We start from the raw sequence: 27,213 nt of genomic DNA on the forward strand, positions 1-27,213 counted from the left end.
AGCTGAACTGAAGAAAATCTGTGGAGTTCACTGGATGCTTCAGTTGAAAATTCATTTCGCACAGGAATGGTTTTGCTGTTATACAATCAAAAGTTTATTAAAATAAATGTAATTTGCCTACAGAAAATGCAAATCGTAATGATTGCTGTAGAAGTGTGTATTATCTGCATAAAGAGCAATTAAATAGCATACTGTGGCCCTTTCTTAACCTCCTTCACCCCTCTGCCAGTGTTAATGTGTTCTTAAATACAAGACAAAGTTGCCACACAAACGAATCCTCTTTTCCTTCTTTCACCTCAGATTCTGCTGGTGTTATTTCAGTAAAGCACTGGTAACATCCCAGTACCTGATTTTTGAGCCAGTCAAAATAACTGTGATACACCAGTAATAAAAGTATAGATAACTAAGTAAAAGTGTTATATTATGAGTTTGGTAACTTTTTGATGTGAGTCATTGTGATGGTCAGGAAGAAGGCAATGTTGTTACTGATGCCTGCTGCATAGGGACATAATGCTTACTGCATCTATAATCCATTCCTTCACCTTTGCTTTCATGTGAGCATTTAATGGAACTTCAGAATTTTCTTTAGGGCAGTGATATGTGTTTACCAGGATTAGCTTATAGGTATGAAGTACATCTTCCCTACCAAACTAAGGTAGGGAGTCCTAGTCTAAATTGCAGTTAGTCTAAGCTGCTGGGATGAGCCTGTGAGCAATGGTTAGCCTAGCCATGGTGTGACCGTTTCCATACAGAGCTATATCCTTGTTTCCACTGTCTCTGCACTACTCGTATATGTGGGTGGTGCTTTAGGGATGGGGGTGTGTGTATGTATGTGCTGTTCCTCTTCAGAGGTCTCTTCTGGCTAGTTGCAGAAGAATTTCTGTCCCTGTGGGGAAGGTGTGGGACAGGGACAGGCACTGCAGGCTGATGCTGAGTTGATCTTTCCTGTAGAATGCAAGGTCCGAGCTTTACCTGGAACTGCTTGAGCTTTACCAGATATGCAAGCAAGCATGATTTAGAGTGCAGATGATCATATGCATGACAGTTTCTTGTGGCGGTGGTAGTATTGAACAAAAGATATGGAAGACCAGTCTTAGACTGTAACTTGCATTGATCCATGAGTATTGGATTGGTCTCAAAACGTTCAACCTTCTCGCTCCCAAGGGTGGGAATAAATGTCAGTCTTATTCCTCAAACTAGTGGACATGAGGATTTGTCTGTAGACTTGCTCCTTAAAGTCTGGAAAAAGATCGTTCAATAGGTGCTCAAGCAATTTTCAGTTAGAAATGAAACTGAAAACTCCCTGGGAAAGTAGAGGAGATTCCAGATTGTATGTGTGGTTAAATTGTAGTTGTGTTTGCATAACAACGTGTGATTTTTGGAGAAACTGGAGAGTAGTGCTTGACTTTAAGAAACTTCCTACTTTTCCCGCTTAGCGTGAAATTTGTTGCTAATTTCTTAGTAAACTTCTGATTAAGAAAAGTTTTAGTGGAGAAAGTTCACAAATACAGCACAGGAACCATGACTGATGTTCTAGGAAATGCATAACTGTAAAGGAGCTGGGAATTTTTAACATTTTTGGGCTTTATTTGGCACAGTTCATTACAGGCAGTACGACCAGCCAAACATCTGTTCTGCTCACGTCTTTTTGAATGTTTGGGGCAGGAGGGGCAGTATATGTAGGTGTAACCGGCCCACCAGTTACCCTTTTCTTTCCAGTGGGTGTCTAGTTCTCTCTTGGCTCCAGAAGAGTCATATAAAAACCTACCGTTTTCTTTTTATTCTTTCCCTCAGACAAACACGCGTGTCTTGCAGCAGGTCAATGCAGCTTCCTGAGATTAGATATAAATTCAGATATCCAGAACTGTAGTTTACTGGGGAAAATAATTGACTATTTCAGTGAGGACTGTATGCATTTTGTTTTGAGTGTGAAAGTAACTTTTTAGATTCTTTTAACTAATGGAATGGAAGCACACTCGAATGATTGAGTTTTAAAAAAAGAGACCTGAATTTTGCTGTTTTTCAAAATTATGATCTAGAAATTGCTTGTTGTGGCTGCCTTCTAAGTTGAAGTTTTGATAGGTTGTTTCAAGCACGTGCATATATCGGGCTCTGTAGGTTTGATGGTGATGAAAAGCCTAAATGGTTCAAAGTTGTCTGCGTGTAGAAAGTTGTGTGCCTGTGCTGAGACAAATCTTGGCTAAGACTAAAGTAATCTTATGACTGGTCCGAGATCCGTTTCTGCACCTGAAAAACGGGAGGAACAAATAAATGAGGAGTTCTATGTAAGAAGCTTTCATTGTTCTTCTGTGTTTGATAATTCTGTACCCCTACTGAAATGTCCGAATGGATGACCTAAAAGTTGCTCCAAACCTTTGAACAAAGGAGTTAATTGCTCTCAAACATGAAGTCCTGAGTTCAAGGATTTGATTTTGAATTTATAAAAGACTTCACTCATTAAATAGTGCTGGCAAGACTTAGAAGCAGTGTATGGTGTACACTCTTAAACATTTGTATGCAGCTGGGCATCTTGAAGCCTAAACTAGGCAAGTAAACCATTAGAGTAATACTTGTCTGTCTATCTCAGTAGGGAGGTACATTATGAATAATATTTTTCATACTACTTGTGTGACATAGAGTAAGATGTGCAGGCTTGTTAGTGAGTAACTTGTGAGTTAGTAGATAATTTGTATGAGGAGAAAGCAAGCAATGGAAAACTCAAAACTATTAAAAGATGCAAAGGAAAGGCTATCTGTCAAAAGTAGTAATAGCTTTTTTTTTTTTCCTTACAGACCTTCAAGTGCTGACGTTTTTGCTCCATTAAATTATTATAAACTTTTGCTGCTCTGCGAACATATAAAGATGTCTCGCAGCCCTGATGCTAAGGAAGACCCTGTGGAATGCCCCCTTTGCATGGAGCCTCTGGAGATTGATGACATCAACTTCTTCCCTTGCACCTGTGGCTACCAAATATGTCGTTTCTGTTGGCACCGTATCCGCACTGATGAGAATGGACTGTGTCCTGCTTGCAGAAAGGTAAATATCCTGGAACAGCGGCTTGTCTTGCACGTATCACAAGGCTCTTGTATTGTGTTGGTACAAGAGACACCCTTTTCCTTCGGGGAAACATTCTTCTGGTAATGGCATAGTTGCAGGGTGAGGTGTTGGATCTTTCAGATTCTATCTGCACATGTGTCGAAGCTGTTGTGCAACTTCTAGTCTTGGTTTGTTAAACTCAGAACTGGATTAATAGGGGAAGCTGTGGATCAGAACCGAGGCGTACTGATGCTGGGAGAACTGTCCAAAAAAAAAAATAATAATAAAATAAAATCCTGGGAGTTGGGGTGCTGATGCATTGCCAGAGCCTTTTCAGGAAGGACGGTGAGGATTCCAGCATCAGGGGTTTGCTGAGGGCCAAAGTTCAGCTAAACTAGCAGAGCTGCCAGAGGCCAGCTCGTAAAGCACCTGCTTGCTTTGTGTTTATGGCACCAGAGCTTTTATCCTTACTTTCTGGACACTAAACGTGTAAATCCTTTGGAAAAATATATATCCAATGGTGTTAAACTTGAAAACTTTTCAAAATCTAGGATAAGTCTACTCGTCTAGTGTTCTCTTCTTGTTGCCAAGTGCTTAAAGGGTAGTACTTTGAGTGTCACACTTAACTTCTCCCTATCTCTTAATTGGTGTCCAGCTGATACTTTGTTAGGCCGCAATCATAAACTTCAGCTTCCCTAAGTTGCCTGCTTTTTTCCTTTGACTCCTTTTTCTCTTTTTCTGTAGTGTTTCGCTAAACCCTCTTACTTCCTTATCTTCAGTGTTAAATAAACTGCTTTCTGAATATCTTCTTTCCTTTAATGGCATCCCTTGATTGTAACTTTCTTTCCCAATCTCGTTGGTCCTTGCCTTTCTCTTCTTGTAATCTCAGCTACTTTTGTTCCCTCTTCAGCTATTCAGCTGTGATCCTGTTTCAGTATATGCCTTTGTTGGCTCCCTGTCTCATATTACATCAACTCTAGCTCCTTCTCAAGACCCTGAGTAGTCTTATTTGATTTGACTATCTGTATTAGCTGCCCTAGCTGTCTATAAGCACTTCCAGTCATATTTTCTTGCTGTTCTCTTGGGCTTTGGCTACACTAGAGCTATCACTGCTAACCTGTGTTTGGATGCCTTTGCAAGCTTGAAGGCTATCCCATAGCAACATATACTTGTTAACAAATTGCACAAATTTGCTTCAGTATTTGAACTGTATATTCTACAAAGAAGATCCATCTGTCATCAGCCAGACTGGTCGCCACGCATGATACCTGCCGTAAATGACAAACGCTGTTGTAATAATGCTCATAGTATAAGCAAACTTCTACTCTGCTGGTACAAATTCAAGGTTTCCGGAATTCCCTAGTCTATGTAATTTGCTTCACGTACCTGGATTTACTACACTGCTTTTTGTCAACAATTATTTGGTTCCTCTATTCTTGTTCATTATTGGAAGTTATTGGAATATATCTGCAAAATCGCAGAAGCAGCATGCTGTTTACTGCCTCTGGGCATCTGTGGATTCTTCGAAATGCGGATACTGCCACAGCTGAACCCTGTCATGTGGAGTAATCTGATATATGACTGGATGCGCAAGTATTTTGCTAAACTGGATACAATTTGCTCAGGAAAAACAATTTGAGGAGAAAAGCCAGAATGAGTGAAGGTGTGCCATAATGAGAATGAAGCACACCAGGCATTCCAGGAGAGAAAGGAGATCTTTTTCACCATGGACTAGGATCAGATCCTTGATACTTTCTTCATCCACGGACTGCAAGATGCTTTTGCATAGAATTGCAGCTATATCCCTGGATTGCAGAAGGGGGAGGCTGAGGGGAATGCTACTTTTGTGGCATGAAGACAGACATGTTGGCCCAGAGGCTGTCAAAATCCTGGGAATGAATTATTTCTTCACTGCTGCCATCAACTGTGCAGTTTGGAGTCTGTGAAGATACCACCTTTTGAAGTGTGCTGGGCCCTCTGAACAAGGTATGTGTTTTTGTGTGGTGTATTTTAAATCTTCCCTATCTATGTGTAGTAAGGTTTGGGGGGAAAGTTCTAAGCAATTTTCTAATTCATATCAGCTATTGTGCATGTTGTCTGTGATCACTTAAAATGCTGAAATGCAGAAAATGGCAGAACAGTAAAATTTTTGCAGCAAGCTTCATAGTGGGTGCTACGCTCTCAACATACATATCCTGTTTTAGTGTGTTTGCCAGTGCAGGATACTATATTACAGCTCTGCTGTAATATATGTATATTCATAGTTCATTTTGCTTCTGCATGTTGTGCACAGTTACTTGATAGAAAACTGCTGATTGGCTGAAAGGTGTTTAGTGCAACGCAGGTTTGCCAATGGTTTTGTTAGTAGTCTGTGGAGAGGAACAATCAAGAAGTTCCCTATCCAGGGTTTTTGATTGAAAGGGTTAGAGGGAGAGCTCAGAAAAGTCTGTGCTAAAGTAGATTGGCTATTCCCTTTTAAGGGTGGTATTTATGCCATAGGTTGGATAGATGTTAACTGTGTGGTGCATGTATACCTTTTATTTTTCTAAGCTTCTCTCAGTTGGCTCTAATTGAAGAGGTTAGCTTGCAGTTCCTTCTAGCTAGGAGGAAATACTTGTACATGCTTGAGCTATTATATGGCTTAACATATGCATGTGCAGAATATGTTCACATGATTGCAGTCAACTGAGTTAGCATGCCTTAAATTTCCTGCTGTTAGTAATTGTAGTATATGTGCACGTGCTTGGATTTGTGGAAGAAAGAGGCTAGCCTGAATTTGTTAATTGAGCTTTAGATGGAAACTAGTGTGTATTAGTCTTAATATGTAAGAGCATTGCGAACTTTGAGAGTCTATGTCAGAAAATTCAGATAAATTGTGTTGGTTTTTTTTTTAAGGAAGTACTTTTTGTAGTCAGTGAGTTGAACTGATCTGTTTTGATTTCCTGATGTCCCTCAGAATTGTAGGTCTATTGGAAGATGCTAAACAAGCGATCCTGTTTTTCCAGTCAATTGCTTTCTTAACTGCAAGTGAGCTAGTTAGTCACTAACTAGTCAAAATAAAATGAAAATATACTGTCTTCAGAAGAGTTCAGTAGCCAAAAGCTGCTTTACTGTCAGCAGACTCACTGGTTTCAGCTGTAAAGCTAATCACTTCGTCTGTGCAGTGTTTTTTTTTTTCTTTTATTCTTTAAAAGGCAGCTGCCTAGGTACTGTCATATTAATGTGTGTATTATTCTAGTCACCTGTGTTGCTTTGGAAGAGCATAGCATGCTCAGACCTTAATGTAAATTGCTGAAATGTTTAAATTTCCCAAATGGGTTAGTTCTAAAACATGGGGGGGGGGGGGGGGGGGGGAGGAATGGGGGTTGAAGGAGCAGGGGGCGAAGGTAGCCTAACTCCTTCCTGTTTCTTAACTGTTTTGCCCTTCCACCAAATAATATAATTGGATACACTGTTTGATATGCTGCTCTTGTGGTATGGCTTTGTCTTGTTCTATGGTTCCTTGACCTAAGGAGTTTTCTTCTTCTAGTGCCTTCTGTTAGAGATGGCTATAAGTAGTAAATTTTCAGTTTCTTGGTCATAAGTGTGTGCTTTAAGCCCCTATCTTGTGCATATTTCTCCAGTCTGTGTGAAGGGAACACCTGCTCTTAATGGACAGCCATCAAATGTCAGATGTAGGATTAAAAGCACCAGAGGAAACCACTGAGTGCTTTATTTGGTGCAACAATTGATATTCATATAGGAAATCACTACTTTTGATTCTTGATATAACAAATATGGTGTATGCTATACATAAGCCTTATTAACTTTTTCTGTTTTTTCATTGCAGAACCTATTTGGTAGCAAGGCAACAACTGGGAAATGTTGGTACATCCATTATGTGGAAGGAATGTGACCCTATCTGGGATTTCCAAAAGCAAAGTGCTTGATAAAAACCCAGCTCAGCTTTCAACAATTGGGCAAGTGTAGGGGGAAGTCTGGAGGAGGAAAAAAAAAAAAAAAAAAACTTTAAAAGACACAACAGACTTAGTCAGGAAGACTAAGAGTTCATCAAGGGCAACCTCTGATAAAAGAAACAAGACTGCAGAAGAGATATTCAAATTTTTGGTGAAGTACTTGTAGACTACCAGCAAGTAGCAGTTAGTATAAACTAAGTCTGGTCACTTTGCATGTTGGCACTTGTTCAGGTGGCTTCCATGATTTTTGCTGAAGAGGATTTATAACTTAAGCGGAGTGTATCTGCTGAATTGGTCAGTGAATCAGTGATGTTGACATCTCTACCTCCTACACCTGAAAATCTATTCATGTTGACAACGTTTGACATGGCTACTTTTCTTGCGTTTCAAATCTCCTACCAGCTAAGGAACCTGTGGTAGTAGGTTAAACCAACATTTTATTTTGCCTCATAGCCATCAGGAACATCTAGTCTCTTGTTTTACCCTATGCAAAATAAAATTGAATTCACGTTTGGCTTAGGTGTGTCTAAAATTGTCATGTCAGGTAGCATGTCTTTACTGTCTGGCCACTTTTGCTGTTTAAGACTTGAGAGCTTCTGATAACTGCCTTCACCCTATCTCGTAGTGTTGGACAGAGCAAAAATGATGATATGATACTGTGAGATATATCAGTGGTCAGTCCACCTTACTTGGTTTTCAGAGCCCCATTCAACCTTTTTGCAAATGTTCTATTTGTAACTGGACTATCATCTGAGTTCATGAACTTCATCGCTTTTGGGAAGCGATCCCTCAGAAGATGAGATCATTTATTGTTGTATTTGTAGAATGACTTTATGTCTGTATTCAAAAGGAACAGGATTTCTAAAACTGAAGTTTTTTTAGAATTAGCTTCTGGTGCTCAGCTTACTTCCTTTTTCCCTCCTTAAATGCACAGTACCTCTCATCTCTCATCACCCCTCACACTATATACTGATAGTGTAAAGTTCTACACTTCTTAAAGTTGGTTTTCTGATTTATTCCTGGGATTCGAGAGGCGCATAGAAGTTCATCTATAGCTCCTGCATGTCAAGATACCCAACTATTCATATTCCTTAAAGCATTGGACATATCATAAATGACAAACGTGTATGAAACATTTCATATGTATTACAGCTCTACAGTATCCAGTGAAAACTTCTGATCTTGCTGTCCAAATAAATACTGTTATCCAGGGTGGCAAATCAACTGCTGCTGCTTCTTAGTGATTGAAGTCTTTATTCAGGTGGTCTCATACTTCCTGCTGAGATGAAGCTATTTTACTTCCTGTAATTCTGGAGTTACTGATGCTGTTAGTCTTGTGCCTCCCAGCAGCCCTCATACTCTGCTGTACAAACCACTAGTCTACTGTGGACAACTAAATGCTCTACTTGGGTTTGTAGCTGAGCTAACCAGGGATGCTTCCCAGGTAATGTTCATGACTTTCAGCAGCAAATTGCTGTACAGAGAAGGAACGTACTGTTTAACTTGCTTTTCAATTGAGAACGTACTCTGAATGTGGTTATACTTGGCAAGAACGAAGCTGGTGAGCTTTGAGACTCTTTTTTTCCCTTGGATCTCCAGGGGCCTTACCAAACCTCGTGCAAATGACCAATTTATTCATTTCTTGTGCAGTACCAGAGAACAGCACACTCGAGAGCCTCGACTTCTATAGTATGTGATTTGGAGGAGGAATTACATCTGTAAAAGGATGGCTTGTGGGGATGATACCACATCACTCTGTAGGGCAAACCATTTTATTTTTGGAGGTATACCTACCTTGTATAGGTGCACTTTCATTCCTATTTCTATGTAAACTCAGGTTGACCATGATCACAGAATAAACTTTCTCTTTGCGGGAGCAATCTCTCTTCCTTAAAACAGTATCCTTTATGCTGTGTGGTTGATTAACACAGACCTTGATAAGCTCTTGATGTAAGTGAAAGGCCTTCCAGAATTATTTTGAGTCTCTGAAGTCCTCTTGTATTTATTGAAACAAAACTCAAAAAACGATTGGCTAAAATCTAATTTCAAGTGACCTTACTAACATGGAGCCTTGCTGTTCATCCAGTACATCAAATGAAATCTGCATAAGTATTCCATGTTACTTGTGAGTAACGTAACTTTCTGATAAACTGTGCAATTTTAACTTATTTTTTTTAAGGGTAACCTGAATCCTTGTTGTGTTTTCACGTAAGGGCTTAGGTGTGTATCTTTGGCTAATGCTAGATATTTTATAAGTTTAAATTCCTTTGTGATAATAAAAACACGTTCCATAGAACTTGATGTTGAAGCGTTAGACACCCTCTGCTGAAGTCAACTGCAACACATTTCCAGAAGGTATCTCAAGTGTAGCATAAAGATAAGACTTTAAACTGTCTGTCATCTTACTCTAAAATTCATCTTGGTTTGTTTGGGGACATACTCAAAAGGTTATCAGGATAAAGAAGTGCTTGATGGCTCTTCCACTAGCATCATGCCGATGTGAGGAGTGCTTGCTTTAACCTAAATCTTACTCTCATCTGCTGCTGTAAATTTCCTCATGTCAAGCCATTTAGTATGACAATTAGTTTTGTGTGCTACTGTTAATGGAGGACAGTCAAGAAAAAGTTGAATTCACTTCTGTTGGACCTATACTCTGAAGCCTTTGGTTATGGTAGTTCAGGGAAAGAACTTAAACTCATCAATACGCTGAATTAACTTCTTTACCTAAATTTCTTTATTAATGCCCATCTCTTATACTTGTCTCACTTTAGACTTCAACTTTGTTTACAAACAATTATTTTTGTTTAAGACTTATTTTATATGTCTTCTGTGCTTAGTATTGATTTATTTATATGTGTAGAACCTAACTTTTCAGCCTGGAAAAGGTAAGGAATATGGGACTGCTCTGAGGAGTAGAATGCACTGCAGTTTACGAGACAACTGAAATTGTGCCTTTATAGCAATAGATGAATGCTCTGCATGAGTAGAGCAGGCTTTCTTGGTAGCTCTGAGGACACTGTTTAGCTTTTGCTAGCTACTCCTGAAATTAAAAAGGAACTGCAGTGTTGTCTGTTTCTGAGGAATTATCTGTAGATGGTAGTCTTAAGGTTAAAAATATACCTTTGTCCCAGAAAGGTAAAACCAAGCTTCAAATGGATACACGAACATGGCAAGAGTGGTATTAAATCTATGTGTAATAACTGCCTTGGAACCTGTCTCTTCACTGGGATAAGTTAACCGTGTAAAGATTGAGCCATGTAACGATGATATTGTCTTGACTTTGGGTCACTGAAATTACGCTTGTATTTTGATGTCTTGTTCTGTACTCCTTAATTAACGTTTGTTAATGCACTTAAAATATTTAGATCTGTATTAGACAACTGAATTTCATGCGAGTATGCAGGGCCCTATTTTTTGCCCTGCTTACTATGCCCTGTTAGCAAAATCTTAACAGGGTGTGTTGGCTTTCACGTTGCTGTACCTCTGTAACACTAAGCAGCTCAGAATGCAACTTTTGCTAGCTTCAGTATTATACCTGTAAATAAGAGAATTTATGAAAATTATGTAAGGTGTGCCCCCTGCCCCTTCCCACAGACTGACTATGCTACTTTTATAATGAGGCTGGTCATAATGATCAGAACAGGATAACATAGGAAGGACACTTGTGCTGCATTAAAACATCAAGATTAATGACTTTCAAAGGAATTGTTTCTTAATTGGGTTGTTTTTAATATTTATTATATTTAGCCATACCCAGAAGATCCAGCAGTGTACAAACCACTCTCCCAGGAAGAGCTGCAAAGGATAAAAAATGAAAAGAAACAGAAACAAAATGAGAGGAAACAGAAGATATCAGAGAACCGCAAACACTTGGCCAGTGTACGGGTTGTACAGAAGAACCTTGTTTTTGTGGTAGGGCTATCTCAGCGCCTAGCAGATCCAGAGGTGAGCACGTCATACCTGCAGATCTTGCTCTTAAGTTACTATCAGGGAACCATGGGAATGTCCTTGTGCCCACACTTGCATCTATCTAATAGGAGCTTTCAAAAAGGCTCCCTGATGCTGAGGCCTGCTTCCCCTAAGGGAGTTATTCAGCTTCCTCCTCCAAAATAACCTTGATAGATGTTTATTTTTTTGCTTTTGAGAGTACAGCCACTGTATCCTTTGTTAAGGAAATTGTTCTTAGCGTTTGTTTAAAAAATTGCTTGTTCTTAACCTAAAATGAGTTTAAGGGATTTAGGTATTTTCCTGTGGTAGATCTACTGGCACTACATAGCTGTGTCATGGACCACCTATTCTAAAATGGGAGTTAGGCCAGATTATAAAGAACAAATATGAGAGTGTAGCACAAACCTGTAAGGACAAAAGAAAAAAGCCAAGACAAAATGAAGTGTAACTAGAAAGGGGCATAATGGTAATGTCACTTAAGGAGGGGAAAAAAAAAAAAGGAGGAGGAGCTGTGAAAGGCTTGGCTCGCTACCCTGCCTCATCAGAAAGAAGCTTTTAATTCGAGAAAATTACTTAAAATATTCTCTCTACTTCTATCATCAGAGTCAACTGCAGATAGCTAATGGAATTAGTGCTAGTAAGTAAGAGTACCTTCAACTAGACTTATGGAAGGAATGTACTACAGGATAAGATACATGTCTTAAACTACATGTGTCAAGTTAAATTCATCTGATTAGACTAAATTGACTGGAGAAACCTGAAATAAAAGTGGCTCTTTCCATAGACTCACTGAGTATGGGTAACGTTTTGATAGACTGGAAAAGAATAAGTGTACAAGCTGCTTTTTGTATAGGGAAGGAGAAAAAGTGTGTGTGGGGGGGGGGAGGTTCATATGGAAGGAAGAGAAAAATCAACCTTAAACTGATATGGCTTATAACACTTCAATTTCTACAGGAATATAGCAACAAATTAATCAGTTGTATTTGTGAGTAACTGTCAGCGTTGGCTTGATGCTATTTATTATTGCAAAATCTATTCAGTTTCTTTGTATGACTGGATAAGAGGATTTGTGAATAGGAGAAGCAATAGTATACACAGTTAATTTTTTTTAACCTCAGTGCAACACTGAATACTTTAATTATCACTGGTTTATTGGTGTAATAAGTAGAGATTGTACTAGGTTTGGTGGTAGTCAATGTTCTCGCTAACATACCAGAAGATAACGTGTACTTACTGAATTTTGCATATAGCACCAAAATGAAGAGCTGCTTTTTTAAAAAAAAAAAAAAAAAGTCAAACAAAAAAAAACTTCAGGAAATCTAGCCTGTGCAAAAGAGGCCAAAAAAAAATAGATCTCAGTATAGACAAGTTTAGGTTTTTCTCCTTAAGCAGGATAAAACTCCTGTACAAATTAAGGTCATTTGGAAGGAGAGATTAGCTGCTATTTACTCTTTTGAAAAGAGATCCTGTGGATTGTATTGAAGTACGTGTGGATCTACTTATGTTGGTGTGCAATTATGGAAAAAACCTGAAGGCCATGCTGCCAAGTGTTATTAGGAGTATAATCTGTAAGATTATACTGATAAGAATATATTATAAATTAAAAATAAAAGTAAATTGTGCAGATCTGTAATCTGGAAGACACTTGAAATTCATCTCCATTACTCAGGCTTGTCAGTCTCCTCTGGATTGATGCACAAAGGTGGGCACAGTATCTTTCAGGAAGGTGTAGATCAATGGAAGAGTATTCAGAAGACTCTAGTAAGAATGACTAGTTATCTAGAATATGTGCCCTGTAGTCTTACAAGATGTCCTAAATATGATTAGCGTTGACATGGATGCTTCCTCAAGGAGGGAGAGGAGGTGGTTAGGTAAAGTCTTGGATCAATACAGTTCAACTGTATTATCCAATCTTAATCTAAGGATGGAACTGGGGGAACAAACCTTCCTTTTTACTCTCTAATAATTGTCCAGAACTAGAAATACCTTCTGGTTATCTAGCTTCAGTCTTAATATTTGGTACTTCTGCACGTCCTTTCAGCACGAGTTAGAGAAATTCAGGGTTGGGGCGAGTGAGTCAGAAGTGAGTGTTTTGTTCTTAACAACTAATAAATCTGACTGCAAGCCGAAGGTTCTTTTAAAATTGGGATGGATGTGACTTGAGGGAGAGGGGCATATACAGGAATGTTCTGTGTTGAGTGGGTTGTACCTTGCCATAGTAGGGTTTAGATAATCTGGATCCCCAAAGAAACTTAAATACAGCATAACGTACAACATAACATGCAACATAAAGGACTAGAATGAGGGGTTGCTACTGCAGTGACAACATAAACTTTTGTTTTAAATAACAGCCTTTTTCATAGGAGAGCAAATCTGCATCTGCATGGTCTTCTCTTTAGAAAAGACCTGTTTTTATTAGTTACAGGTCCTAGTTGCATAATTACATAGAACAATTATACATACAGTCAAATATGAGTTGCAGTTAATCACCCAGTGTACCACTTTAACTATCTTTTCTTGTAGGTTTTGAAACGACCAGAGTATTTTGGGAAGTTTGGTAAAATACACAAAGTTGTCATTAACAACAGCACATCATATGCAGGCTCACAGGTGAGTCTATAGAGGCTCTTGCAATTTCATTCCTTTAGGGAAAACATGGGTTCAAAGTGGATCTGGGCTCCTTGTTTCTGATTAAGCAGTAGGTTAAAGGAGTTAAAAAGAAAAAAATACAGTATTGCAGAAATCAGATTACTGTAAGTAACTGAGCCATTGCCTACCAGACTCTTAAGTTTGGTTGCAAGATACAGAGAGAAAGTAGAAAGGTTAAAAAGCGAGAAATAGGAGGAGAACCTTCAAACAAGCAGCGATGTGGCTTTTATTTGCTATTTTCTGTTTCAAGAAACAAAACACCTTCTAATTGTTGAGTACATTTAGAGCTTTAAGCAACGCTTTGGTATGCTTATTCTTTCCCCATTCTTCATGCATCACACTTAAGGTTTTATGAAATTTACTGTTTCTGTGACTCTTCCTTTTAAAAATGTCTAGCCTTGAATATAGCAATTTAGGAAATGAATTGTTATGCAGAAAACTTATGTTCAGGTCTTTGTTTAAAAAAACAAACAAAAAACTGGTATGTTTTCCTTCTAGGGTCCAAGTGCCAGTGCATATGTAACCTACATCCGGTCAGAAGATGCTCTCAGAGCCATACAGTGCGTGAATAACGTGGTGGTAGACGGCAGAACACTTAAGGTGGTAATATCTTTACATTCTCATCTATATGTGCTAGCACACTAATATAGGTGTATATTTTATTTCTGTAGGTATGTTTGTGCTCATGAACAGAAATGTCCAGTTGAGCGAGTTACTGATTTTTTTGACCTATTTTTCTAGCATTAATCACGACATTCAAGTTCAGTGAGCTCCCAACTGGCAGGGGAGTGGCCAAAAATAAAGCCCAGGTTTATTATGTAGAGGCATAAAGTTAACTATACCATAAAACCTCATCTTGTCTTCTATCACTGTTTGTGTGTGTGTGCTTTTTTTAAATGTGCTTCAGTTCATTATTAGACCCTCCCTCCCTCCCTGCTAAACTTTCACTTCATTTAGTCTATAATAGATGTAAAACCAATGGGACTTATTCTCTGCTCAGCCATTTTAAAATCCATGCTGTGATACTATAGGACTCTTAAAGCAGTTTTAAAAAAAAAAAAAAAAAAAAAAGCTCTGAAAAGCTCCTTGGGAAAGTTAAGTATTTCACTTTGGTACCTGTGTAAACAGGTATGCAGGCCAAATTGGCCAAAATGGTGGCTATAGAAAATTATCTGGCTGATATTAATTTCCTGAACTTGCTACCAAATGTTAACTGGTCTACAAACTCATAATTATTTTCTTTGTTATCAAATTTCTTGTGATTATGAATGCAGAAATTTACTGAGCCTCTTTTTTTGGCCTTTATTTAGATTGGATGAGAACAGAATTCTAATTATCTAATCATTGAGTGTATATATACAGATTTCTTGCAAACTGACTTTCTAGTTGATTTGTATCAAAAATTCATTATGAAGAAGCTCCAGTCTGGGAGGAACACTTTTTTGTAAATGTGTTGTGTTTTCCTGTACTGTAAATGGGACTCTTAACTTCCTGTACTTAATTCAGTTGGTTTTTTTTTTCTATTCTTCAGGCATCATTAGGTACAACAAAATACTGCAGTTATTTTCTAAAGAATATGCAGTGTCCAAAACCAGACTGCATGTATCTACACGAGCTGGGAGATGAAGCAGCCAGTTTCACAAAAGAGGAAATGCAGGTAGGTGTAAAGAGTGGGAAACATATGAAATGTAGCCCATACCTATTTTCCTGTATATAATGTACTCTAATGTTTGTATAATGTAGTCTATCTTTGACTATTGTGGCAAAAATGAATTTTGAGTTACAAAAGGTGCTTCACCAACTGGATATTGGGAAGTGAGTAGTTAAAATTTTCATTGCACTGCTTTTGAAGGCTGAAAAGAAGTCCGCTGAGTGTTGGAGCGTTAAAAGGATTGAGATAAACTCTTAACTAAGAATTCAAATAACCTAGAATTTATCCTTTTCGCATACCAATGCAAGGTAACATACGTTATTTTAAATCTCAGTGAAAGAGTAATGCAAGTCTATATTTTCTGGTAGGTTTTATGAATATGGTCAGTTTTCCTAGCTTAACTAATATTTGGTGATGTAAGCACGTGTCTGAATTCTAATACCTTCTTTAGCCTGTGAAAGGTATGGAAAAGATTTGAATTATAGCATTGAAGGTAACTGCAATAAAGCATAATACTAATGTGAAGTAGTCTGTGTATGGTTATCTCACCAGCAAAAATCCTTCTTTAGAGTAGGGAAGCAAGTAAATGGATGGCTTAACTTCCTTAAAGATGGTGCATTCTGAAGAATTGTCTTTTGGGTATGAATCTGTTTGTCTACACAGAGTTTGAAAGCTTTATGGTACCCTCTATCTCAAGTATGCCAGTTTTGCATCCATGCTATAAAATATTTGCATGCAGTCTGCCCATGAAGCAGGTGGTCCCTGCCCCTCACCCCCAGTGCTAGCGCAAATATCGTATAAGTAGATTTTACTTCAGTTATGCTAGCCTGTCTTAGACCAGAGAATAAGGAAAAATGTCCTTATCTATTAAACACTTTTTCCATAGATAAGCAGTACTCTTGAGGATTTGGGCTGGATTTTCATAAAATAAAAAAAACCCTACCCTACCAAGAATGGTCTCTGTAGTATATTTTATGTCTCAGATAATGGCAGTAGGAGATAAAATTCAAGGGATGTGCAAACCTGGATACTTTGTGCAGTTCATTTCCCTGTATTTCTCCCACCATCTAGAGTTGTTGTGTTACGCACGTTTGAGGGTATGTTCCTGCTTAGGCTCTTTTGCTGCTGATGGAGCTGTCAGCCATGAATTTACTTAATCCATTTGGAACCTGCTGGTAGTGGTTACTCCACAGCCTTTTGTGGGAGCAAGTTCCAGAACTTCAGTAGACATTTTGTCAAGTACTTTTTTTTGTGTGTGTTTTCGCTATTATAAACTAATCTCCAGTTTTGTCATATGTCCCCTAATTTTAGCATTGTAGTACTTGGTGAATAAAGGTTTTGCTTTCAACTTATCCATTTCCGTTGTGATGCTATAAAACTTGATCTTACCTTCCTATGCTGCCTTCTCTCCAGACTGTAAAGTTTCTGGGCTTTAAATCTTTATTGTTGTGAAGTAGTTACTTCATCCCTGTGATCATTTTTCGTTGCCCTTTTCTCTATCTTCTCTAACTCCACTGTGTCCTCCTTGAGATGTAGGAACCAGACTAAGTGCACATCACACTCAAAATGTGGGGACAACAAAGTTTAATATAGCAGCTGTCCTGGTTGGGTGTCGTGGTGTTGGTGCGGGTTTTTCTTTTTTTCTCTCTCCTGAATTGTAACATCTGGTTCAGAGATTAGTAGTGCTGGCATTATTTTTTCCCTAGATGTGTTACCTTACATTTGTCTGCGGTGAAGCTCATTTGCCACCTTTTTGCTTATTCGTTGAGTTTTGTGAGGTTCTTCTGGAGCTCCTCGTTATCAGCATGGCTGTTTGCTACACAAGGTAGCATTGTCAGTGAACAGAATTTGCTGGTCGCTCTCCTTTCTCCTGTTCACTGATGGTGGCACACAGAAATCGGGACTGATGACTGGGACCAGTTTTTTCTTCTGTGTCTGGAAGAGTGACCAGTAAGCATTACCTCTGTCTTTCTCTCCTTGAATCGACTTCAATCCATAGAACCACCTTTCCTGTAATCCCAGGGCAACTTCTTTAATAATCTTTAGTGTGAAACCTTATTTAAAAAATTTCGTTGGTCCTCTCTATCCATACGCTTCCTGCACCACTGTAAAATTCCAACAGGTTAGTGAAGTAGGGTTTCCCTCTGTGAAAGGCATGCAGACTTATTTCTCATAGATTGTGTTTATCCATGTACCTTTTTTTTTTTTGAGGTTGGTCATTATCATTTTACAAGAGATGGAAGTTGAACTCAGTTTGTAGTTCCCAAGATCCCTTCTACAGCCTTTTTGTAGAAGGCAGTTATGCTGGCAATATGCAAGTCCTCCGTCACAGCTGTCAGTTAAAACTGATAGGTTACACACCTTGGCCAGCAGTTCTGCAATTTCACATTTCGGTTCCTTCGTAACTCGAGTGGGTGATACTTGGTCTTGGTGATTTAAATGAATCTTCCTTTCCTGTACCTTGTTATATTTAATTTTTTTGAACTTTCTTGGAAATCATTGGGAGTTGCACAGCTATGAAAAGTGTATTGTGCTTTCTGTGCACAATCAGTGACCTGGAAGGCATCAGCCTTCTGAGGTTTTGGTTACTGTCAGTGGATTTACATATCCATTTAACAAGAGCGATTGTTGATTGTCTGCTCATTGTCACAGACATTGTGGTTCTATCTCTGAAACAAAATGTTTTGTTAGTGGATAAACTTTCTTTCTAGGTTCCATAATTATTAATGAGCTAAACGCTGACAAACTGAAAAGAATTGGTAGAACTCCAGGAAGTCTCTAAAATGAAGTTGGGAATTTAGGTAAGACGGGTAGAAGCTAGTGGGATGATTTATTTTCCTAGGTTTGGCATCTGGATTGTTTCTTATAAATAAACATGGTTAGGGGAAGTTCCTACGAAGGATTTGAGTCTTGTTTCTTTTTCCTCACGTTCATGTGACAGATAAACAAGCTTAGGACTGGCCTGATATCCCTGAACAACCAGAGCTCAGTCTCTTGCCGCTGAAGTCTTGAGCGAGCTTGAGAGATCAAGGAAGGTTTCTTTGTGCTCAGCTGCTTAAATGTCTGCTATGTAGACCCTATCTGAGCTAGCTATTTATATTCTCTTTATAGCAGGTTAGCAGGTGGAGGAAGATGTTTCTAGGTTGCAGTGTATCTCTTAACCTCTGTGTAGGTGAACCACACTCTGGAAGTGCTCCCCCCCCCCCCCCCCCCCCAGTAGGTAATAGTTTGGGTATAGGAGTTTGCAAAGCTGAGTAAGCAGCTGCCTACTCCAAATGTATCGATGTCCTTTGAGGGGTTGAGAGTAGGTTAAGTACATAGAAAAAGACATGTTCTGAACTGATCAGTAACAGAGGACTGGAGACTTAAGTACCAAAACACTTGAGATAGTGTTTGACTGACTTGGAGTATTTAGTAAGTGGGATATGGAATTTCCCTACTAAAGGAGCCTGTAAAGGCCATTTCCTTTATTAGTGGTTTTGTTTAAAATGTGAAGTATTCCTGCTTAAATTGGAAATAAATATATACTATTATATATATGATATATATTAATTAATATTTTGTGTATAACTATATAAAATATTACAACTTAGAGAATAACCAAGGTATTACAACATCATTATTCTATTTTGCATTTTACTCAAAAATATTAAAGTACCTAATTTGCAGATAGTATTTCTTAGCTTTGAGTGGTGTAACAACCTACAAAAATATGAATGTTCATCTTGAACTGCTGTCATTTAGAACGTTGTGGGATATGGACTTTGATTTAAATATCTTGCCACAGAATGCCATAGGTAGACTAGACTGAAAAATATTATCTCTTCCCTCACTCACCAGGTTGAGTATTCTGGACTTGGGATTAGCCTCCTCAAGTTCTGAAAGCAAGAAACTGTCCTCAGTTAATTTTAATTAAAAGAATAATTCAGTTCTTCAGTTCTTTGAAAAACTATATTAATTACTGCTTGGAATATGCTGCTTGTCATGTGGTAATTAAAACACTTAAGGTGATGCAGGTGTTATATTAAGCCTATATAGAATGATTTGCATGAGGGAACTTCTGGGTTATAAGAGGCTTTCTGTTTTTGCGCTTTCCCATCTGCTGAAAAGGTTAGTATGGTTGATGTATAGAATGAAGACTGTATACTTGCTGTGGAGATTTAGGCCCTTTTGATTCAGGGGGCACTATTGTGAAATTTTTATTAGAACTGGAGAGCAAGTTTTAATAAGGTTACACCTATTTTCTGCTTTAGAAGCCTCAAAAAAAAAAGAAGTTAAAAATTGGTAAATCCATCTGAGTGATTGATTTATTTTTTTTTTTTGAGGCAAGCTTTAGGTTCCTTGGGATCACATGGATGCTGAGTTTGAGAAGCACTGTCTTCAGTCTCACTCAGGAGTGACCTCTGAAGCTGTTAGAGCTTAACTACTAAGTTTTGCGATCTAGATATAACTAAGACCTATTTCATTCCAAGTTTCTCTTTTCCTAGGCGGGTAAGCACCAGGAATATGAACAGAAACTACTGCAAGAATTATACAAACTAAACCCCAACTTTCTCCAGTTATCTACGGGTACAGTTGACAAGAACAAGAACAAAGTGACAGCACTGCAGAGGTATGATGCGTAAGTACTGACGCTGGACTGCCTGGCAATGCTTTCCTTCTGGTTATTCCTGCAGAAAGCGCTCTTCCTATTGCATCCCCAAACTTTACCTATACTAATCTAGTGCTTGTTACATGATAAACCCAGATATCAACTGTCTTTGTGCAGTTGGAGAAATATGCACCGTTCTAGATATGCATTCATTCTAATACTGACTCAGTGTGTCTGTCTTGGTAAATAAATTCCTTTTTACTGTGTATGTTTAGACTCACTAAGTCAGAATGAGATCTTCTGAAAGACGACCTTGTATTTCATATTTGCGTAAATACTTATTCATTGAAGAACAGATGTCAGCTTTCTTGGTATGGTGTCTGTTATGACAAATGCAATCTATATTGTCACAACTGAGACACCTTACTATCTTGGCAGATGCTTTTTATTGTACGTTTATATCGTGATTTCAAGTGCAGTCTTTACATTAGGTATAAAGACCTTTGGAAACTGGAAGTAAAATAATCACACTTTCTTTTTCCTCTTGTGTGGGTACGAATTCACAAGGTGTGAATTCAAGACTTCATGCCTTCATTGAGTAAACTGAAATGGTATATTTTTCGTGATGTGTTTTAATTGCAGATATCACTTTTCATGACTGCTTTATATTAAAGTAGTATTTTATCCAGTAAGTTGTACTTGTATGGACAGAAATCTTTTCACAATTGTACAAGGATAAATGAGAGCCTAAAGTGATTGGTCTTTCTGTGAATTGTCTGCTCAAACATTCAATTTGACATAAAGAAATAAATTGCTAATTACTCACTCTCCTCCTTTTTATGGGATTTTCATAATGAGAAGGGCAGGACAGATTGTAAGAAGTTGGTTTTCACTTGCACGCTTTGGCTTTGTAGTCAGGGTTTTCGTTGTGGCCCAGTTTACTGAATTTTCATACGTGATTTGCCATTGGCAGTACCACTGCACAACATCTTAAGGAAGAAAATGGATGCTGTATCCAAAATATTGCCAAGGGAGCTTCCCAGAATTGGAATCCAACTAGCGTACTCGGACTATCCTCCTTTACTTTTACAGGAAGTGTCATATGATCTTTTTGACTGCAAACGGCCAGGACCTCCAGTTTGGCCTTTTCTGAAGGACTGTGCCACATCTTATGTTTTAGGCACTGGTTCAATATTGACTTGGAAGGAAGAGAGCCACATGTAAAGTGAACACACCACTTAGTGCATCGTTTGAGTGTTGATTTATTTCATGTTCAAGGTCTGAACTAATCTTAATTTGAAACCTCATTAGATGCTAACAAAACAAATGATACTGGGGAGGAAAGAATGCTCCATCTGAAACTGCAGCAAGCATTTAAACCTTCAGAAAGCAATTATGAGTTGGAGCTTGGCCAGTCTGTGGTGCTAACCCTTTGGCCTTTGGAAGGGGGGGGGGGGGGTGAAATGGCATTTACTGTAATGTCTACAAGTGATTTGGAGTTAATTTCACTTGTCACCTCAACAGCATCACATAGCACCGAATTTGCTTTGTATTAAGCACTAGGTACCACCTTTTGGCTAGTAAAGCCTGTTTCTTCTTGCAACTGGGGTTTTGAAATGTTTCTTTTAAGTCCTATGTGATCAGTACTATGTGCAGCTTGAGAGCTGGTGAATGTGTGTGTGTGGTTGCCCTTCAGGACCTAATCAATTTATCTCTTGTCTGATTCACTGATAAGTCAGTCTGGCAGCTTGTCAGGGAGCCTCTGACAGTTTTTGTGGTTGCTTGTGTTTCTGGGGTGTAGAGTTTAAACTTCACTTTGGAATTGAGCAGAAGTTGAGTTCTAAATAAAAAGTGTCTATTATTAACTATCCAGAAATAGAACAATTTCTTAAAACTTTGTGTAAATGCTTTTCCCATTTCTGTTCTAATTTGAAAATTAGATCATGTTCACAGAACTCTTCTTTTGATGTTGAAACGTTGAAAATGTTGAAAAATTCCCTCAATGCCTCTTTGAATGTGTGTGCATATCTCTTGGTATGTCACTTGGTAGTAGCAGTGCCAGCTCCCTCTTAAAATTAGAGGTATAATCCACATCTAAATTGTAGCTGGTTTGATACAACAGATTAAGCTCTTTTCTACTGAGCTTTTTCCTGAAGAAGCAAAATGAATGCTTTCTTATGCTAGAGGTAGAAACACTTTTGTTATGCACCTACTGGCCTCTTAGAGAACAGCCCTTTGGAAGCTTTGTATTTAAAACAAACAAATCACATGCGCGTGCAACACTGGCGCTTTAACTGTGAAATTTTAAAATGAATGTCAGTATACAGATGACTTGCACTGCAAGGGGCATAATTTTGGGTTTTTAAAATTTGTTAATGGATTGGGAAGACTTGTATCCAAATTGTGGAGCGGTGTTGAATGAGTGACCTGATGTATCATGACATAATGTGTCTTCATTCATTGATGCTCATATCTGATCAACTCACTATCTCTAACTTATTTCAAATGTGTACAGAGCGAAGATGGGATCTGGAGATCAAAGCTTTCATGTGTGTACACGTTCTATAGGTTATCTGAGAGTAGATGGAGGCAGAATAGCAAATCCTAAAATACTAACTGAGATTTGAGGATATCTAGTAATATCAATTTCATCTGAAACATTCTTATTGCTATAAACGGCTATTGGAAATTTCCTGATTCTGACTGGTAAATTATTAAATTTACCTAGAGAGGTAGCACAAGTTTTGGGCCATGTAATATGCTCGTACTACTTATGAACAATGTTTTTTGAAAGCTTGCTTCTTTTGAAGGCAGCACTTGAACACCGGAGAATAGCATACTAATTGAAGCAGATGAAAGTCTAAAATCAATAGGAAAAAAGAAATGGAGAAAATTACAACAAACTTTTGTAGTAAGGTTGTAGGGTTAGTGGATAACAGTATATTTAAATACATTTGGTTATGGATGATATTTCAACTGGCTTCAGTTTGTCTAAAATGTAATTCTTTTCAGCAGTAAATTCTGCTCTGAATCCTCTCTTGAACTTCTCTTGCAGATCAGATGTGCTCTCTGAAATGAAACTTAATCTTATTATAAAATAAGGGAAGTAATTATGATTTTAAACTAAAAGTGAAATGAGCAATAGCTTGAATGAACAGTGTGCTGGTCTGGCTGGTTTCGTGGTCTGTTGGTGATGCTGTGGACTCTTGTGCAGGCAGAAAATCTGTTGGGCAAGGCCTGGTTATGGCCTGGAATATAAAAGATTTTCAGTGAAATGGGTGGTTTAGTTCATGGTTTATGAAACTTTTAAGTACTTATGGGATTAAGCCAATAATTCTAGATGAGATGTATATAGATTTTGGTACTTGAAGCTGTCAATAGATTCTTCTAAATGGACAAGTATGAACTTCAGTGTTTGGCAGTGCAGCTATCTATTTGGTGAAGAAAACAGAGATCTGCCCGTCCTCTCTCTCCTCTCTCCCTCACTGATTCCTTTTTTTTTTTTTTTTTTAAGTCATCACCATTTAAAATCTGAGAAATAATATCCAGATAAATCTATTCTTATGGATTGTCTGGCACACGGATTCATTTCCTCAGTGCTTTAAATTTTTAAAGACACTTTCTTCATAACTTGAACTCTTCTTTTTTTACTCTTGCCTTTTTCCAGACCCAACAGTAATAACAAAGATGCCTGGCCATCATTACAGAGTTCAAGTAAATCAGCCAACGGTTTAACAATGGAACACAGGAAAACGCCTCCTATATTAGAAAATGGCACAGACCCAGAACACATGACTCCAGATGGTGCAGACTCAGATTTCGGGTAATTGTGCTGCCTTTTATACTTCAGATAGCTCGCGTTCTCTCTCACTGATTGGTGTGGAGGGAATGATTCTCCAGTTTCTCTGGTTGGAGAGCTGGATTCAAATCCTGATCAGGTCACCAAAAAGTCTGGGCTTAGTCTAGCCCATGTCAAAAAAAGAAAAAAAAAAAAAAAACTGATTGGCAGATTGTGCAGGAGAACCCTAACAGTAAGTTAGTAAGTGATGGTACAGGTAAGGGCTGAGGGGAATTGAATAATCAGTTTATCAAAAGTTTATATAGCTGCCCACAATGGGGCATGATCCAAGCCAGAGCTAAACCCTTCATTTCTATACAGAACGTCCCACAGAAATAGCACACTAGTTGCTACATACGAGGAGGTTTGTCACTTGCCAAAGCCTTGAGAGCAGGCAGCTAAATGCTAGGCTGAGTATTGATCATCTCTTTACAGCAGTGCGCTCTAGAAACGCAACTGCAGAGGTAAGGGTTTCCTAATTATCACTCATAGCAGGAGCAACAGGGCAGCAGATTCAACGGAGACCTCTTTGTGCAGAGGAGGTAATTCATCTGCTCGCAGTAACTTCCTTATTGCTAACCAGCTTTTTTTCCTCTTTTGGTGCCTGCCTTGAATAGAAGTGGTGTCCTCTTCCATCATAAGCATCGCTAGCAGTTTCGATGGTAGTCTGCAGTCACATTATTTTGTTTCTGTTGGGCTCATTCAGAGGTTGGATGGGAAAATGCCAAGGTAAACTGTAAGACTTCAAGAAGTGGTGTTGCTGATCTTCGTTTTAAATCAATATTGAACCGATGCATTAACGTTGTGGTAAAGAGTGCTGTTGAAAGTGGTACCTTCTTGTTAGACTTAATAGCAGTCCCACTGAGGTGTGATCAGAGATCCTGTGGTTGCATCTCAGTAATGGCATGTAGCTTCCTTTGTCTCCTTTCTGGAAAGAATATAAGTTTATGCAAAAGTGCTGTAACCAATGGATAACAAATCTTGTTCATTCTTGAGGGCTGGAAGCCTATCTGCGAATTAAAGGGTCCTTAAGTAAATTCAAGTATAAAATGCATAGTCTTTTACACCACTGCAGTTGAAGCTGTGTGTCTTTCTGTTAGTGACCCTGAAGAGCTGGTGTTCCAGCTAGTTCTTTTCCCAGTGGGATGGATTGTTTAGTGAAGAGTCTACAACAAAATTCTTTGTGCTGTAGGTATTTGGAAATTATGAACATAACGGCAGCTTGTTCTGACTGACAAAACTTTCTTGATCCTCTTCAGCCACTGAGTAGAAAGTAGTTGTAAATCTTTTCTGGAGTAGTACTCGTTTGCAAATACGTTCCTCTGATTTTTGTTTTTTAAACATAAATATTTTAAAATACTTGAACTGCAATTATTTTTTGGGGGATGCCAAGTCATCTAGTGTTCTCTTGCGCAAAAATTGTTTTCATTGAAGGGTAACTTTTGTAGAGCTTCTTTGGAATGGAGGAGGATTAATTCTTCTGAGTTTAGATTTTATTTATTCTGGAGTGGGGAGAACAAGTATGGGGGGGGAAGTCTTTTGACTTTTGAACCTTGATAAGTGGCTGTATGCAGAATTTAAGGGATGTTTGAAAACAAGGTGGTGTTTGGATCTGAAGTCTGCACCCAGTTAAAAAAAAAAAAAAAAGAGAAAATCTGTCTATATTTCTTTTGAGCTAACAGAACATGCTTGTAATTTGACTTGTATCGCATTCTGACTTAAACTTAATTCATATTTTAACTTCTGATCCTTGTGTTTTATTTTTGGGCTTTGCAGCCTGATACTTGCGCACATCTCTTCTTATGAGTAGGTAAAATGTAAGATAAAATGCAGCATATAGTTTGTAAAGCAGAGGTTTTCAACTGAGCTTAAGCTAGCGCTGTTTTATTAGTAGAGAATTTAGCAGAATGAAGGCTGCTCACGAACGCCTGTCAGACTCTCCAGCCCTGAGATGTACCATTACAGCTGAGTCATGCTCATTCCCAGTGAACAGTATTCTGAAGTGATTTTGTTTCTCGTGTTTATTCTCTTTGTTTGCTCTCCGTTCTTTATGCCTTGGTTTTTTCCTCTGTTGTTTTCCCCCTTCTGTCATCCCAAAAGTCCGTTCTCTCACTTCAGAACTAATTTTTGCTACTTAAAGCTTGAAGGCTGGTGGGAAACTTGACTTCCTACCAGGACAGGCTGGTTAATTTCATCTTTTATCTCTCCCCAGATTTATTTAGGACTTGTATGGGAATTAGGAACTTAGATATTTAGGATACAGATTTGTTTCCAAATTTCTCTCCAATAATAGAATAGATGGAGATGACTACGTGTGGAGTACTGCCATAGTACAATAATCCTGGTTTTTTGAAATGGTGTGGAGTTACTTTGAACATGTTTAAAACTTTCCTTTTGTTCCTTAACAGGGCAGTCAACAAGCAGAATGGAGAGTAGGGGGGTAAAAAGATGATAATATATGGCAAATGATTGTTTTAATCATGAGCACTCCAATTTCCTCAGTGGACTTTTTTCCTTCTTAATTTCTGAAAATTTGTTTTGTCTGTCCCTCAAGACGCTTATATCACTAAAAAGCAATTGTTGTTCACTTTGGATACTTGAGTGTCTTACTGACTCTTTTTTTTTCCCCTCCCACTTTTCTAGCCCTATCGACAAACCTTCAGATTCCCTCAGTATAGGAAATGGTGACAGCTCTCAGCAGGTAAGACATAACGATAAAAGCTATGGAAGTATGAACTGAGTTGGACTAAGGACCTGATGCAACTTGTAGTTTGAGAAGCCAGTACTTTCGGAAGAAAATCATAATTTTGAACAAAACTACAAAATGCTGCTTCTAGTTGATTTGATGTTAAACATTGTGCAGACGTATATATTAAACTAATTGCAGCCAAAAGTTTTGAGGAAAACTTTTAGCTGCAGTAGTGAAAAATATTTTAAGTATAATCACTCATGTCCTAACAATCTCTTTCTCTCCCTTGCCCATAGATAACAAACAGTGACACACCTTCGCCACCACCTGGTTTATCAAAACCCAATCCAGTCATACCCATCAGTTCATCTAATCACAGTGCACGGTCCCCTTTTGAAGGGGCTGTAACAGAATCACAGTCGCTCTTCTCTGACAACTTCCGGCACCCCAACCCCATCCCAAGTGGGCTCCCTCCATTCCCCAGTTCTCCACAGACTTCCAATGACTGGCCCACAGCACCAGAACCACAGAGCCTCTTCACATCAGGTAGAGACCTTTGTGTTACATTGCTGGATGTTACTTGTCGTTGTAACTGATGTCTAAAATTGTGTGGAGCCAAAAACTCCGGGATTTATTTCATCTTTTTTTCATTTCCCTCTTCAGAAATGATAAAATGTGTCCTTAAAGCTATAGGTGAACTGCACTGACATAAGGGTTTCTTCTAAGAAAACCTACACAGTTTTCCAACAGTGTAGACTTATAAAATTATTTTTCTAAAAGAGTGTTTGTTCTAGTTTAGTATTTTTTTTCTATGTTTTCTAGTATTCTGTTCCATTTTTTTTCTTAACCGGCTGC

General features: G+C 38.3%; 1 protein-coding gene across 15 annotated transcripts in view; it reads left to right on the forward strand.

Moving 5' to 3' along the window:
- CNOT4 (CCR4-NOT transcription complex subunit 4) overlaps positions 1-27,213 on the forward strand; it is an 83,705-nt gene that overhangs the window by 36,027 nt on the left and 20,465 nt on the right. For 5 of the 15 annotated variants that reach the window (XM_068939069.1, XM_068938996.1, XM_068939054.1 and 2 more), the window contains exons 2-9: positions 2,793-3,036; positions 10,740-10,937; positions 13,464-13,550; positions 14,088-14,189; positions 15,121-15,246; positions 19,728-19,852; positions 26,313-26,370; positions 26,655-26,904. In XM_068939069.1, coding sequence (XP_068795170.1) covers positions 2,863-3,036; positions 10,740-10,937; positions 13,464-13,550; positions 14,088-14,189; positions 15,121-15,246; positions 19,728-19,852; positions 26,313-26,370; positions 26,655-26,904 — 1,120 coding nt within the window. In that variant the 5' untranslated portion in view covers positions 2,793-2,862. Of the gene's footprint in view, positions 1-2,792; positions 3,037-10,739; positions 10,938-13,463; positions 13,551-14,087; positions 14,190-15,120; positions 15,247-19,727; positions 19,862-23,498; positions 23,655-26,312; positions 26,371-26,654; positions 26,905-27,213 lie in introns of all 15 variants that reach the window. The other 10 variants (XM_009677578.2, XM_068938985.1, XM_068939010.1 and 7 more) reach the window with 3 other exon arrangements.

The sequence above is a fragment of the Struthio camelus genome, chromosome 1 (genome assembly GCF_040807025.1).
Source record: "Struthio camelus isolate bStrCam1 chromosome 1, bStrCam1.hap1, whole genome shotgun sequence".
Taxonomy (NCBI): Eukaryota; Metazoa; Chordata; class Aves; order Struthioniformes; family Struthionidae; genus Struthio; species Struthio camelus.